General features: G+C 36.1%; 1 protein-coding gene across 1 annotated transcript in view; it reads right to left on the bottom strand.

The window, feature by feature from the left end:
- Positions 1-2681: 2681 nt before the first annotated feature.
- The window catches only part of FLT4 (fms related receptor tyrosine kinase 4), a 114668-nt gene continuing 101777 nt past the window's right edge, over positions 2682-15572 (bottom strand). Inside the window, exons 27-30 of the mRNA XM_083352287.1 lie at positions 10994-11133; positions 9438-9558; positions 6841-6926; positions 2682-3018 (exon numbers count right to left, since the gene is read on the bottom strand). Coding sequence (XP_083208413.1) covers positions 2799-3018; positions 6841-6926; positions 9438-9558; positions 10994-11133 — 567 coding nt within the window. The 3' untranslated portion in view covers positions 2682-2798. The remainder of the gene's footprint in view (positions 3019-6840; positions 6927-9437; positions 9559-10993; positions 11134-15572) is intronic.

Raw genomic sequence — 15572 nt, 5'->3', positions numbered from 1 at the left:
CACTTTTAGGATATGGCAACATCTGAGTACCACCAGTTGCCTAGCTCCAGCCATCTCTCACTTAGGCTTGTGCGGTGCTACCACCGGTTCAGCTCATTCCCCTCCCCCACTACCACTTTTCTAGGATGGTCACGTACCACCTGCCAGGTGCCAATGTACCACAAGTGGTACCCGTACCACTGGTTGAAAAGCCCTGTTCTAAAACAAACAATAGTCCAATATTACATGGAAAAAGGTCTAAAGAGCACGATATCTAAAGCTAAGTGAGGGACGTCATTCACAAAGCGATTTTCTATAGTGGGAAATTTTCAAATAATTACACCGGGTAGCTGAAATTCCAAATGACTTAATCCTTAAAATTAGGTGAAACAGCGCCAATAATATAAGTTACAAATGAATTCTGAAAAAGCATGTAACCCAGTAATTTCAAAATATCCTTCATTTGTACATTTTGAAGAAACATTAGTATTCAGCTAAATGAAGAAGCTGTAATCTCATCTTTCTGCTTCCCGTTACTGGCTGCTAGAGTAGATCAGATTATGAGTGTTTTTGCATGCAGGTTATGTACAGAAAACATAGGAAACTTTATTTGCATGTGAACATTACAGTGTTTGAAATGGATCTGTTCTGTGTTGCTGTCAACTGTTTAATTCAATGGAAATTCAGGTAACAGGAAGGAATTCTGCATTTCTTCAGTGACGTCTTTCCCACTGTATCATTTATATGACATTTTAAATTTCATAAACTCTTTGACAGAAAGTATTGTTTAAATCAATCTTTCTGTACAGAATGACAACCTTTTAAATCTTCTGGAAATAATTAAGGTCACAGTTATATTCTTGTATACATAAGAAATGTAATAAACAATATATCACTGAGAGAACTTGCACAAAATACAAAATGATGTAGAAAAGACATAGAGAAAAAGTTACAAAAAAGTAAAACCATAAAACTGCCTTATGGAAGATACACACACACACACACACACACACACACACTCTACAAAAATATGCCCAATATGGAAAGTAAAATAAGCAAAATTCAGGTTTTTTTAAACAGAAGCCTGGCCTGCAAGCAGAAATTATTTGATGTTGAAACACTATCAAGAGTGGCAGCAAAGACTGTCCATGATTCAAAAAGGAAGTATACAGGCTGATCAAAACCCATTTATAATGCCTTCATTAATATTTTTGTAATGTTTTCTTATAGCAATATCCTTCAGAACTGGAGCATAGATAGGAAGACTGGTAGATTATGTAAGGCATCATGAACAAGCATATCAGATTGGATATATCCGCATTGTTCCTACAAATGTGAAAACAAAAGTGTCCAAGCAACAGCTTCCAAGTAAAAATAGGAAATTTAGCAGCGCTAAAGTTTGTGTCTTTGATAGCAGGCAAGCACCTGCATATGCTCAGATATTCCCAAATTCTAGTATCAGAATAAATAATGCAAATTAGACAAATCTACATAAATTAATGTTTGAAATATTTATTCTGAGTGTAAAATTTGGATTTTTCTGTCAGGAATAGGACATATTATTTTGGAAAGCATACATAAATGAATAGAAATAGGAAAGAAAACCTACAAATGACAAAGGAGGAGAGAATTACAAGTTCATCAGATTCCTGCTGAGTGCTGCCATATTTTTCCCTATTATCTTAACAAAGAACTATATCTCTTGTTCTTAAGTAATATATAGATTTTACAAGGACAATACCAACTTTTCGGTAGGATCATAGATTATATTAATTTTCTGATCCCTTAACAGAAGTTACAATCAAAGAAAGCAAAAGCATCAAACCCAGAAAGGTAGATGTTTAGATGACAAAGATCCAGTACAGAATACTTTAAAAGATTCAGATTTGGACACATAAATGGATTGTGAATTTTTAAAATTTCATTCTCTATTTTTAGACATATATCGGTTATGCAATTTCTGTTTCTCAGTGAAAGTTGTATAATTCACATCAGGCCTCAAATGTTATGTAAACTCAGACAATTGTATTTTATTCAATAAATAATGGTTAAACAAACTATAGTTTCTTGCAGCATGTGAAACTAATGAATGAAAATAAAATTCCCTTAAATTACCAAATTTCCTAACACACATACATAAATGAAATATTTCCCTTTGGCATTGTAGCAGTTTCCACATGTCTAAAACAGGGAAAGTATGGAAAATATTCAAGCTGGGGGACTACCTTGGTGTCTAATATAAATGAAATAAGTCTATGTAAGACTTAAATATAGTTACACCTTGAGTTGTTTATAGGAATGTCTATATCAAGTGAAGGATTATCCAAATTTGGGAATGTTGCTGCTTCACCATTGCCTACATTAATTTAATGGTTCTTTATTCCACCTCTCCTAATAGAGGGGAAAACAAGAGCAGAAACAAACAAAACTGCATATCAGGAAAAATGCTCAGCTGAGACACATCTATTTTTATCTGACCTGAAATAAAGCTCATTATGGCAAACTATTTCAATGGAGGCGGAATACTGAGCAGTGATTGAAGCTCTCAAAACAGATCCCACAGAACTGCATCTGAGATCTCATCCTTAAAAGATCATTGGAGCAAGGATTTTCATTCATGTCAAAGGCAAGACTAGTGTTTAGTATGAAAGGCACAGCATCCATCTTCTTAACCAAGGAGCTCTCCATCTGTTCCACAGGAATCACCCTTGTGGTTTCTTCTAGGGCAAAAATATGTATTCTTCACTGAAGGGTACACTGGTACAGAAAGAGAAGAAGTTGCGTCTCTCAGCAAGGTGTGTCCATGACTGTCTTCCCCTTTAGCATTGGTCTGAAAAGAATGAAGCATGAAGGAGGGAGGGACTGGTGCCTTCAGCTGGTGGAGTGCAGCTGCCTTCCTCAGACTGTTCCGATAGTTCCCCGTATTCACTATTATAAAAAGTCTGACCCCGGAGCTCTGAATGATACAATGGCCGACCTCTGCCCCTTGGTTTGGATTGATCCACTGTTGGGTCTGCGCTTTGATTGGATCCTTTACTACTGTTGGAGAAAAAAGGCCAGGAAATCAGTTCCAACAAAGACATATTCTAACTTAAGCTTCCTCAAAAAGCTTCTGAGCAACAGAAAGGTCAAAACAAGAACAAACCATTTTGCAGACCGGTTGGTCTGGAAGATGTCTAAATTTAGATAAGAAAAAGAAGGAGGTTACAAAGTACAAAGGTTATAAAGATCTTTCCAAAGCCATGCTGTAACAAGCCGTAACTGGAATATTTTTCCAGTTACATCCATGTCAGCTACAGCCTTAAGCAATATTCTGACAGCTTTTATGACTACCTTTTCATCATTTTTTGGGAGGATAACATTTATAGCATTTGTTTAAGTTCCACTCTTCAACAAATCAAAATCATTTCCATAAACATGCCATAACTTTTATCTCTAACTCCATGTATCCTGCTAGGTCTTCTTGTTTAGCCTTTTTTATTCACGATTCTTTCCATCAAAATTACTCTGCATTTTCTCTCTTTCTTTTTACTACATCTGTTCAATAATCTTTCCATGTTATGTATACCTTTCAACCTTATTTTTTTTGTAGCACTAATTCTTTTATATGCATGCTTTTTTAACTGCAACCTGTTTCACCAAATGGCCTTCTGCACCCTTCCCATTATCATAACTCCATGCACTTCTGTGGCATTCTGTAACTTTTCATGATTTTATTTTATGGTTTGTGATTTTATTATTGGTTTTATTGTTAGCCACCCAAAGTTATGTTGAGGATGGACAGCCATACAAATCTTTTAAATGAAAAAAAAATCTATTCCGGGAAGCTTCCACATCCATGGTCCTTACATCCACTATTCACTGTTGGGAGATTAATGCAGTTTCTGGTATTTTGATATAAGACTCAATTTACTTTCTACTTGTTTAATTTTATTCCTTTTCACAAGAGCCATTCTTGACATTCAAAAAAAAGCCTATCTACATTCTTACCAGCTCTTATCAGCCTGGTATCATTCACTAATTCTCTCACATTTTCATCATAAACTTATTTTGTCAATAAATCAAAACCTTAGATTTATATTCATTATCTTGCCATGTCTACGTATGAATAGACTTATGCTTAAGCCACACATTCCAAACAGACTTTTTTCCTAAGCACATACTCATCAAAGAATCACTATTCTCTTCATAAATGGCCCAGTCATTTTTTCTGTATCACAATAAATACTGTCTAAACAATTTTAGTAATGTATCACCACTTCTTAAAATAAAATCAATGATCTCTTCTTCCCATATCCCATCTCTTATCTATAAATACATCCCTAAAGCCTCATCATTTCAGTCCTGATCAGCAAAAATTCATTAAGTTGGTTGGTAATGAAAAATTGTGTACTTTTACTATGATCAAATAAACTAACATTATATTGCTTTGTTTTAGTTTTAACAATTTTGATCTTTAATCCCTTCAAATATTCTAAAATTTGATTTCTTTCCTTTTTTTCCCTTTGTCCCTTCTTACAAAATTCTTCAAAGTATTAACAATTATTATAAATCCAATATAAGGAAATTATCAAGGTCACTCTTGGTTTGTTATTAGTGTATCCCTTTTACTGTAAGTATTAAGATATCAGCCGGTGTAGTTTATATGTTCAGTATAGCATCTTTTTCCATATCATTTTTAAATCCTATTTTAAATCAGTTTCAATCTTGTCAGGTTAAACTTGTTTCTCCTTCATACCTTCTTTTAAACAGAATATTATTCAAAGCAGACACTCTTAAAATTAAGTTTAGATCCATTGTTCAAAAATATCCTTCAAAATATCTAATATTAAAATATTTTGCTTCATTCTCTATCAGTAAGTCAATTTTAGTATTAGATATTTTGAAGGATATTTTTGAACAATGGATCCAGAAGTTAATTTTAAGAGTGTCTGCTTCTTCTCCAATTTTTTAAAAATTGTTCTTTTTTATTACAAAAGTACAGAAGAAAACAGTAGAAAAATAGGAGAGGAAAAAAGGAAGGGAAAAGTGTGGGGCAAAGGGAAAAAAGAAAGAGAAGGCATTGACTTCCGATTCCCTTTGATGCAGTAGAATGAAATAATAACATCAAACCTCAACTTCTTACTTTTACATAATAATATAAACGAGCCATTTCTACAACAACAAATATTTGGAATTAAAAAGAACCGGTCTACTTGTTGGCTTTTCATTCCACTGCTCTCATTGGCTCTGCTTTTAATGGAGCTCTTCAGTTTGCCATTTCCCCCGCAAGAAATCACATCTTATACGTCTTTATCAACTTCATTCTACAGGATAGACTAGTTTATTCAAATACTTCACTATTTTCTTAGTGCCATAAGTATATAATTTTCTTTTCTCCCTCCCTCCCTCCCTCCCTCCCTCCCTCCCTCCCTCCCAACTTACAGTTTTTTTCATATGCCATAGTCATCACCAGATAGACCAGTGGTTATTGACTTCCACTATCCACTATGGCTTTGATCCAAACCCAGAACAGGATCATTCCATTTAAAAATCATGCCTTTGCTTGTTGTGTAAATGGCATCGTTTTCTGAGATTAGGGTTTCTTTCTTTGATTCTCATGTTTGTCCACTTCTAGAGCTCTTCTGCTGAAAGCATTAGAACTAACTAGTGGAAAGGAAGTGGGCAAGCGGGAGAAATCAAAAGGATTTTGCACAGCAGTAGGGAATGGCACAAGCAAAGATGCCTAATTTCATTTCTGGTGAAAGAGTTTATGCAAACTCTTGTCAATTTTTAAATATCCCCTCTGAACTGTGTCCCTCAGTCCACAGGCCAGGGAGCTTCTAAGCTCTTCAGTTCATAAATAAGTCAGTGTCTCCATAGTATTCCATCAGTATTAACCCTGATTTCTTGCCCCTGGATAGGTTTTCTGTATTAATAAAGAGCCTGACTGCAGATGCAATAAAGAGATCTGATCTTTTGGCCAGGATGAAGTTTTTCTATATTCCTGAGAAAGGAGAGCACTTGTGCTGCAAATATATTCTATTTTGTTATTATTGATTTGGTCAAATTAAACATGTTTAAAATTTATTTCAAAGGAATACTAATTCAATTATTTCTACTGAAAATACTGAGTCCAAAGAATATCTATATGCAGATAATGTAAATATGTGTGCGTGTATATGTGTATGTGTGTATAAAATTCTTTCTCCACACACACACGTATTCTGACTATATGTGCTTTGTAAAACAAGATCACGACTAGAAACAAAACTCTAATATACCCTAATATAAATAAAATCAACCCCCTCTAATCAAAACAATTCTAGTTTTCAAGGGCAGTGTAAAAGAATGGCGCCTTGGCAGATTACAAGCAGTTCAAAATATGAAAGATTGTTCCACAGGATGGGAACTACCTTGAGAAAGCTCTGCCTTGTGCTCTCACACCCAAGGATTTCAGTGCAGTAGTCATAGCTACTATCTAATCGGTTTGTTACATACACACAACCACACTGCACAAAGTACAGCAAAGGTGCTACTACCCAGGAAAAGTTCAACCTTTTCCCTGCGGTTTTATCCTGAGCACTGAAAACATGTCCCGTGTCCCCAGGAATAGCAGTGCCATCTGTGTTGCCTTTAAGCAGTATTCACGATGACTTCGTTTTCTTTGCAGAATTCAAATACCATAGCTCTTTTCAAAAACCGTTCCATTCAATCACAAGTTTGCTTTAAGTGCGCCTTTAGCAATGCTGCCACAAGCACCAGTTTTCAGGAGGACATATATTTTGGGTCTCCTAGTCCACTGGCAGAAAGCATCATCGGGCATTTTGGATTACCGAGAAGAGAGAGAAAATCAATTGGGAGAGCAAGATAATGAAGTACCTGAATGCACCTTCTTTTCTGTGTCTGTTTTCTATCCTTTCAAACTCCTCTGACGCCAAAACCATCCCACTGTCTGTCTGATTATCCTGCAAGAAGTAAAAGCAATTGTTAAATGCATACACAACATACAGAATGCAATTATCTGTTTCTTTTTGCACTTTTGCACATCTGCTAATGCAGTTCTCTCTCTCTCTCTCTCTCTCTCTCTCTCTCTCTCTCTCTCTCTTAAAAAAACATATTAGGGAAATGTTATACACTGGGAAAATCATTCCCAATATATAACTTATCATATTTGTGCATATGCAAATGACAGATTTCAATGCAGACTTTATAGAGAAATAAGATGGAATAATTTTGTTCTTAAAAACAATCAGAAAAAGTGCACAGAGTCTCCCAAATCTAGGGAAAAAACCATTTATCCCTAGAGATGCCCACATTGGTCTCTGTATATGTTTCCAAACTGCAGAAATGGCAAAGTGACTGGCTATAACTTGGTGGAACAATTGCTGATGGACATTGATGAATACTTGAGAAGAGCACATGATGAAAATTATACTGTAAATTTGTGGTGCATGTACCATCATTTTTTCATCATTGTGGATTGTATCACACACTTAATGCTGATGAACAGGAGCAGAAGCTTAATTCTTCCATTATCTATTGATATTTCCTCCAAATTTATTTTTTGTAAGTATTCTATGAAAGGTGGCAACACATTACAGGACAGAAATTATAGGCACTGGAAGGAACAAGTACCTTTCGTAGCTGTGATTCTACCTTATGAAAATGCCCTATCATTCCTCTATTCACATTGTCTTGGCTAAGCCTCTCAGGGGGGAAAAATGTGAACCTTCCCAGGGTTTTTAATTCTCTGTCTAAAAGGAACCATTTTTTGCAGCTTTGGGATTACAAATCGGTGAGAAAACTCATTGTCTGAGGGTTTCTTGCAAGTAGGTGAATACACATGCACACATGCATATGTGCACGCACGCACACACACACACACACACACATTATTTAGATATATCCCTGCATATGCATTGTCACTGACAGACAAGACACATCCAAACATTTTGCAATTTCTACCACTCCCAAAGCACTTAAGATAATTTTGTGGTGCCAGAGGAGCATGTGTAGAATGGAAATGGTGAAGATGGACTCTTGTGCATCATCCTCTGCATGTAGATTATTCTCCCAACCAAATAGCTGTCAAGTGTGCCAGGAAACTGGCATATCAGTTTGGTCTAGAGCAGAGGTCCACAAGTTATAAAAAGGCCATCATTCCCCACTCTTGGTCTAGGCAACAGGCTACAAAATGATAGACCATGATTTCAACTCCCTCTTTAGCCATGAAAATTGGCTGGATGACTTGGGCCCAGCCCAACCCATCTCACAGGGTTGTTGTAGCATGGAAAACAGGAAGAGGAGGAGGGTGTGTTGAATATGTTTGCTTCTTGAATTATTTGTAAAAACAGTAAATACAGAACACAAGCAAAAGAACAAACAAATGGAGCAAAAGAACAAACAAATGGAGAAGAGTTATATATGTTTCCATCCCCATTTTCAATTGTGCTGTCTACTGAGGGAAGAGTCTACTGGGATAATGTTACCATGATACTCATAAACCAGAAAGGCATCCTGGAAGATGTGGGTCCTGAAGTTATTATTTCATCAGCACTGAAATCATATATTCCACGCTTTCTGGCCAAAAGTTAACCTTTTTTTAATCCCCAAAGTGCAATTGTGTCTAGTTGAATATAATGGGCCTGGTTAATGCATCTCTTCTTTATTTAGAAAGCGTCTTGGCTACCCAGACAAGCTAGTTGCAATTTATTTGAGTATTGCCTTATGGCAGAAAATGAAACGTGCGCATATATCATTTGAATAAATCTTTAGACTGTTGTACAAATATCTGTCACAGCAGATGGCAGCACCTAACTGATCTTGACTGATTTAGAGAAAGCTAAGCAGAGTCTGATCTTGGTTGTATTAGGATGGGATATCCCAGGAGTAAATTGGGAAGTCAAGGCCAGGAAGAATGCAATAGCAAGCTAATTTATTTATTGATTTGATTTGTATAGCTGCCCATTTCATATATGTGACTACATAAAATAGATAAATAAAATTCATAATGTAAAATTAAAACATATAGCAACTGAGCTTCATAAAATAATTGTCAACAAATCTAGGAAACGGGGATCTATCACAATTCAGTATTTAGGACCTTGTGAAAGTCCAACATGGTGGTGGTGGTGGAGTAACATAATCTCAGGTGTAATGAGGTATCACAGGGCAGGCACCGTGGCAGAAAAGGACATCTTCTTAAGCACTACCAACTGACATTCCATTGTTGATGGCACCAGGAGCATGCCTCTTCTATTGGACCAGATGGGACAGGTAGAAACAGTTGGGGAAGAGATGGTTCCATAAGTAGCTGAGTCTAAAGCCAGCAAGGGTATTGTTTTATATTGTTGAATATTTCTATGTAGTCAAAAGGAGTCACTCAATTTGAAGACATCTTTACTTTTGCAGAAAAATAAGTACAAAGTAAATGGCTTTTGCATTTCCTTTTCTTACTTTTAAAAGTATCTACTCACCGGATGTGCTTTATACATAGTTTGTGTCATAGGAAATTCTTCAAAAGTCTTTAATCTGGATGGACATCTTATTTGATTCCCGCCAGTCAAACAGCCAGGGAAAGACACACAATTATAATATCTAGGAGAGAAAAATCAGAAAAGATATAGAGTTCAGCTATGGTAGCCTTCATTTTATGTTCTTCCTTTGAATCAAACGCTTAATTACAGATACTAACTCTGCAGCAAATTATCAGCTTCGGCTGAAGGAATTCTTTCTCCAGGTTGCAAGATGTACCTGTACACCACATAATTATGTTTGCGGCAATCCCCTTTTTATGAAGTATACAACCTTAATGTGCTTAGGATCAAGAAAGGAAGATCAGCATGGAAGAATCAGTGTTTAAACTTCCCAGCTTACCAGGAGAAGAGCAAAACATTTTGAGCAGAAAAATGAATGACAGAGAAGTTTTAAAACCTCCCTCCTCCCCTAGCTACTCCTCCAAGGCTGCTTTTCATTTTAAAATATATGAATATATGAATTAGTATTCCAACTCGTATTATTTGTCCATCTTCTTTATCTTTATCTTTATTAGACTTATATACCGCCCTTCTCCCGTAGGACTCAGGGCGGTGCACAAGGTTTTTAAAATAACAATACAACAATTACAAAAATTAAGAACAGTTAAAATGATTACATTTAGACCTTGAATAAATATAAAACCCCAATTAAAATCCAATTAAAACCCCAATTAATACTCTCAGTCCAGGCCAGAAAGCTCAAAGAGTCAAGTCTTCAGGTCCCGGCGGAATGAGCGAAGGTCAGGGGCAGTCCTAAGCTCTATATGGGAAGCTGGTTCCAAAGGGCAGGCGCACCCACAGAGAAGGCCCTCCCCCTGGGTATTATCCGCCAGCAATCTTTTACCTAATACTGAATTATCTATATGTAATTGTATAGATAAACGATATTTCAGTCAATTGCCATCTAATATTGGATAGAGATGCCAAGGATTTTATGTCATACTTTTGGCATGCAAAGGATTATTTTACTTGTCATGATCCCCTTCCTTATATTAGGACACTTTCATACATGTTTTCAGCACCTCAGGTGTCTCTTGTTGATCTTCTAACAAATGACATAGAAAATTAATCTCTTGGCACTGGGAACATATAATCCTTTGACTGGAAATAGTGAATTTCTTTTTCTGGTAATGATTCTTGTCACTTTGTACTTTCAGTTGGCAATTTCCTTCTTAGTGCTTGAGGTAGCCATCTTTACTAATACAGGGAAAATATTCAGTGTCCCACAGGAAGTAGGACATGATAACTGTTGACTTGCTACAAAAGCACCCCTCTGCATATACATAACCCAAGTAACTGTGGGGTGTATTTTAAATAAACAAAATTAAAAAGTCTCCTTGGAAATGTTTCAGATGTGATTGGTAGTATTGAGGAAAGTTTTAATGCTATGAGAAAGACACACAATCCTTCTAAAATCTTTGTTCAAATGTTGGCTGACTTTTGGCTATTTCTGATTTCCTGTCATTTTTTTCAAAAACCAGTACCAATTTACTTACCTTGCTGCTACATTGTGACAGTGTATCTTCATGTCAAATTCTTCTTCATCAGAATTCTGCTGGATGGAGGAAGCCACCTGGGAGAAGCCATCATCTTCAGAACTCTGAGAGTCATTTAATGGTATATAATCTTTCCCCTCCTAACAGAATCCAGATAAATGTTTATGAGCAATGAGGATAGAAGATTTTACAAACAGGAAGCACAATAATGGATATAAATACAATTTCAGTATCCTCTTAGTATCTTTAATAAGATGTAATTGAAGAACTTATGAAGAAGAAAAGAGTTGCTTATGCTTCTGTGAAATATAACAGACAGAAGAATTTTCTGAGGAAAGTAATTTAAACAATAATTTATCTCATAAAGATGATATATAGCTTTTAAAATTTAATTATTTGTATAATTTGGTATCAATTCCTTGGAATTTCATTTCTGGGAGGGGCCATAATATAAAATACCTAAAAAAAGCAAGACTAGAATATACAATGTATATCAATTTCTAGTTTTAAGCTTCGTAACATTTGAAACTAAGGCATTCCATCCCAATCTTGTATTAACTGCTGATAGAACAACTAAAATTTGTTGATAATGATCTTAGTTGACAGATTGAAAATAATTTTGCAAGAATTTATTCATGAGGACCAATGTGGTTGGTCTGGATATTTTGGAATATTTGGAACAAGATACCAAAAACATGCTGCACTGATCTTTTTAGATGCAGAGAAGGCTTATGATAATTTGAACTGGGCTTTTTGTTTACTTAATTTTTTAAAAAATATGAATTTTGGAGAGAACTTTACAAAACGAGTGAAATTGATTTACATTTCCTGGACAAAGAGCACAATAATTGTTAATACAGATTTAACCTGCCTTAAGTTGATTTAACCTGTTATTTTTATTTCAGATAGTATCTGTTTTGACAACTGATGTTTCATTTAAACAATGGCAGAAGTACGTATCTAAAATTGTATGGCGGTAGGGAACCCCCCTCCCAAAATAAGGTATTTCAAGATGGAAAGGAAATAGGAGGATTTCTACCAGATTTAAAATTATAGATTCAAATTGTGCTGCTGAGAAATAGTAGGTATTGAAATTAGAAGCTGAATTTTGGGTGGTATGGATAACTGTGAAATGACAAAGCTATGGTTAATGTAGATTTTAAGAATTATTACATGTACCATTTTGAGAAAACGGAATAAATACAAATTTAGGTCGTGCTCCAAAATATCTTTGTAACTCTCAATACAAAAAGCATTTTGTAGTCAAGAAACTATAAAAAACATAAATGTTTAACTCACTGTAATACCAGTATTTTAGAATGTTCCCAAGGGGAATGTAAAATAAAATCAAGAGAAGACTTTATAATGAAAAAACATATTTGTCAATAGTTTTCCTATGTACAGATATCAAAAAGATTTAAAGTGAATAAAAGATCTTATGTTTTTGAACAATGGAAGCTGGAGTTTGAAAAGAAATTAGGTACTAATGAAGAATATGTTATTGCTAAAATGTACAAACTTTTGCCGAAATTTGAGACAGAAGACGTGAAAGTATCTATGATAAAATTTATATTTTTTATTATAATATTCAAATGGACCAATGTGAAATATGTGGTTGAAAGGATTGAAATTCACAGTGTGTTTTAGTCTTAAAGAGAATTTGTATAAAATGGGGCATCATTGATTGTTTTCACCAGAGAATTTTTTTTAGAATGTGTAAAGGTACTCAAATTTATCTTGGAAATGTGAGCAACATGCAAGAAAATTTTATTATGTCGTTTGGATATATAAAAAAGCCAAAAAACAAAAAAAAAGATACAAATGCATACACCAATTCAGAAGATTTTAAAGACCAATATACAATTAAAACCAGTGGCTTTTCTTTTGGGACTCATAGAAGACAGCTAGAAAAAAAGACATAGAACTAGGCTGTGATATATGACAACTTCAGTGAGATTATTAGATGCTCAAAAGTAGAAAGCCTTAGTATACCAACAACAAAACAACGGTTGGTGAGGATGATGGAATTTGCAGAGATGGCTAAATCAACTTAATTGATTAAAGCAGGGCTTTTCAACCTTTTCACCCATTGTACCACTTTTAGGATATGGCAACATCCAAGTACCACCAGTCACCTAGCAAGTGTCAAAAACTTGATGACCAAAAAAAAAAAGGAAAAAAGTGATAAAGTACAGGTAGTCCTCGACTTACAACAGTTCACTTAGTGACTGTTCAAAGTTACAACGGCACTGAAAAAAGTGCCCCCCAAGCCACAGCTGAGCAAGACATCTGCCTGCCCGCACAGCGGCACTCTTCCTCCTGTCCGAGGTTTTCATTGTTGTGAACATTTCTGTTGAGGATTGGCAGCAGGGGTGGAGTGGGGGGTGGGTGGGTTTGGTTTTTATTTCCCCCATCTGCTGGGTGGTTGCAGCAGGTTTTGATCACTTCACATGACCCTGGGACACTGTGTCCGTCATAAATATGAATCAGTTGCCAGGCATCGGAATGTAAATCACAAGACCCTGGAGATGCTGCAACATTCCAGCTGATCGGTGCTTCTTCTTGGCTCAGAAGCGCCAGGATCAGCACCGAGGTCCAGCTGGAGCCTGGTGCTGATCCTGGTGCTTCCGCTGAGCCCTGACAGCCCTGCAGCTCCAGCCATCTCTCGCTCAGGCTTGTGCGGTGCTGCCATTGGTTTAGCTCATTCCCCTCCCCCGCTACCACCTGCCAGGTGCCAATGTACCACAGGTGGTACCCGTACCACTGGTTGAAAAGCCCTGGATTAAAGAAAAGATAACATACATTTATGACTGATTGGAAACCCCTTATAGGTTATTGCATGAAACGGAAAATGTGTACTTATGACTTGTAATTTTGATGATTAGAAAAAAGTTTAGATAATAGAAAAAAGTGAGAGGTTTTTTTTTTGTAACCATAGAGTTAGAGATAATTTTGTAATCATACTTGTATTTGCTGCAAAGGAAATCAGAAGCTTCTTTCTATTTCATTTTATCTTTTCTTTCTGCATGTTTGTTTTTCTCTTTTCTTCTTTGTTTTCTTTATTCTTTATTATATTACTTTTTGTTAGCTTTTATTTTCTCTTTAAAACTTTTAATAAAATTTACATAAAATATCATCTATCAGTTGAGAAGGCTGGTAAAATCACAATGAAGAGAGAAAGCATGTAAATTCTTTTGTGATACAAATAAGCCACCCAGTATGATGACATATAGCATCTGGAGTGGGATGGGAAGAATATCAAAAACAGGGTCACAAAATCTGTGACTTGTAAGTCCAGGGGGTTATCACTAGAAAACATACTGCATGATCTGATGGAAATAAATAATGTGGGTACATGAAGAGGGGAGTGGAAAAAACCCCCTACAAATAGTAGGCAGTCTTTTAAAATCATTTCCAAATCGCAGTATCCATGTAAGTGGCTCAGCCAGAAAGTAAATAGATTACAATAATAAAACTATAAATTATACAACTGAACCTATTCAGAAAACCTGTCATCCATGGATAGCAATCTGGAATACTGTAACAATATCAAAAATAATACTAATAACTTGGGTGGATTTATAAAAACGGAAAACTGTCTAGTAAGTTTCAGAGGCTTCAAAATAGCATTACTCTAGTATCATTCAACATTTCTGATGCCAAGTACAGCCTAATGCAATTCTTATCCTCTGTCTGCTTCCAGTTGCACGTTCTGCAGTATATAATAAACAACTATAATCCGAAACTAAATATTGAGTATAGCCAAGATACAGTCAATGCATTTCTGGTCATGATATTCTTGCACACAATTTACTAATACAAGGTCTAATTGTTTTCTGACTTTCTTAGCATGGAAGGAATCAACCTAGTACTACCACGAGTTAATTTTTCACTTTGTGCTTGCCTTCTTTGCACAAATCATTTTAAAATATGTGTATTTTAAATACATCCCCTTCATGGATTACTGCCTTGTCGTGGCGAAGGGGCTTGCGTAATTCAATGAAGCTATGGGCTATGCCGTGCAGGGCCACCCAAGACGGACAGGTCATAGCAGAGAGTTCTGACAAAACGTGATCCACTGGAGAAGGAAATGGCAACCCACTCCAGTATCTTTGCCATGAAAACCCTATGGACAGTACCAAAAGGCAAAACGATATGACGCTGGAAGATGAGCCCCTCAGGTCGGAAGGCGTCCAACATGCTACTGGGGAAGAGCAGAGGGCTAGTACTAGTAGTGCCAGAAAGAATGAAGCGACTGGGCCAAAGCCGAAAGGACGCTCAGCTGTGGATATGTCTGGTGGTGAAAGGAAAGTCCGATGCTGTAAAGATTTTTTCTCCATAGGAACCTGGAATGTAAGATCCATGAATCAAGGAAAGCTGGACGTGGTCAAACAAGAGATGACAAGACTAAACATTGACATCTTAGGTATCAGCGAACTAAAATGGACAGGAATGGGTGAATTTAATTCAGATGACCATCAGGTATACTACTGTGGGCAAGAATCCCTCAGAAGAAATGGAGTAGCCTTCATAGTCAATAAAAGAGTAGGAAAAGCAATACTGGGATACAATCCTCAAA

Source organism: Vipera ursinii (genome assembly GCF_947247035.1).
Source record: "Vipera ursinii genome assembly, chromosome: 2".
In the NCBI taxonomy this organism is placed as follows: Eukaryota; Metazoa; Chordata; class Lepidosauria; order Squamata; family Viperidae; genus Vipera; species Vipera ursinii.
This window is presented reverse-complemented; position numbering and strand designations above follow the sequence as displayed.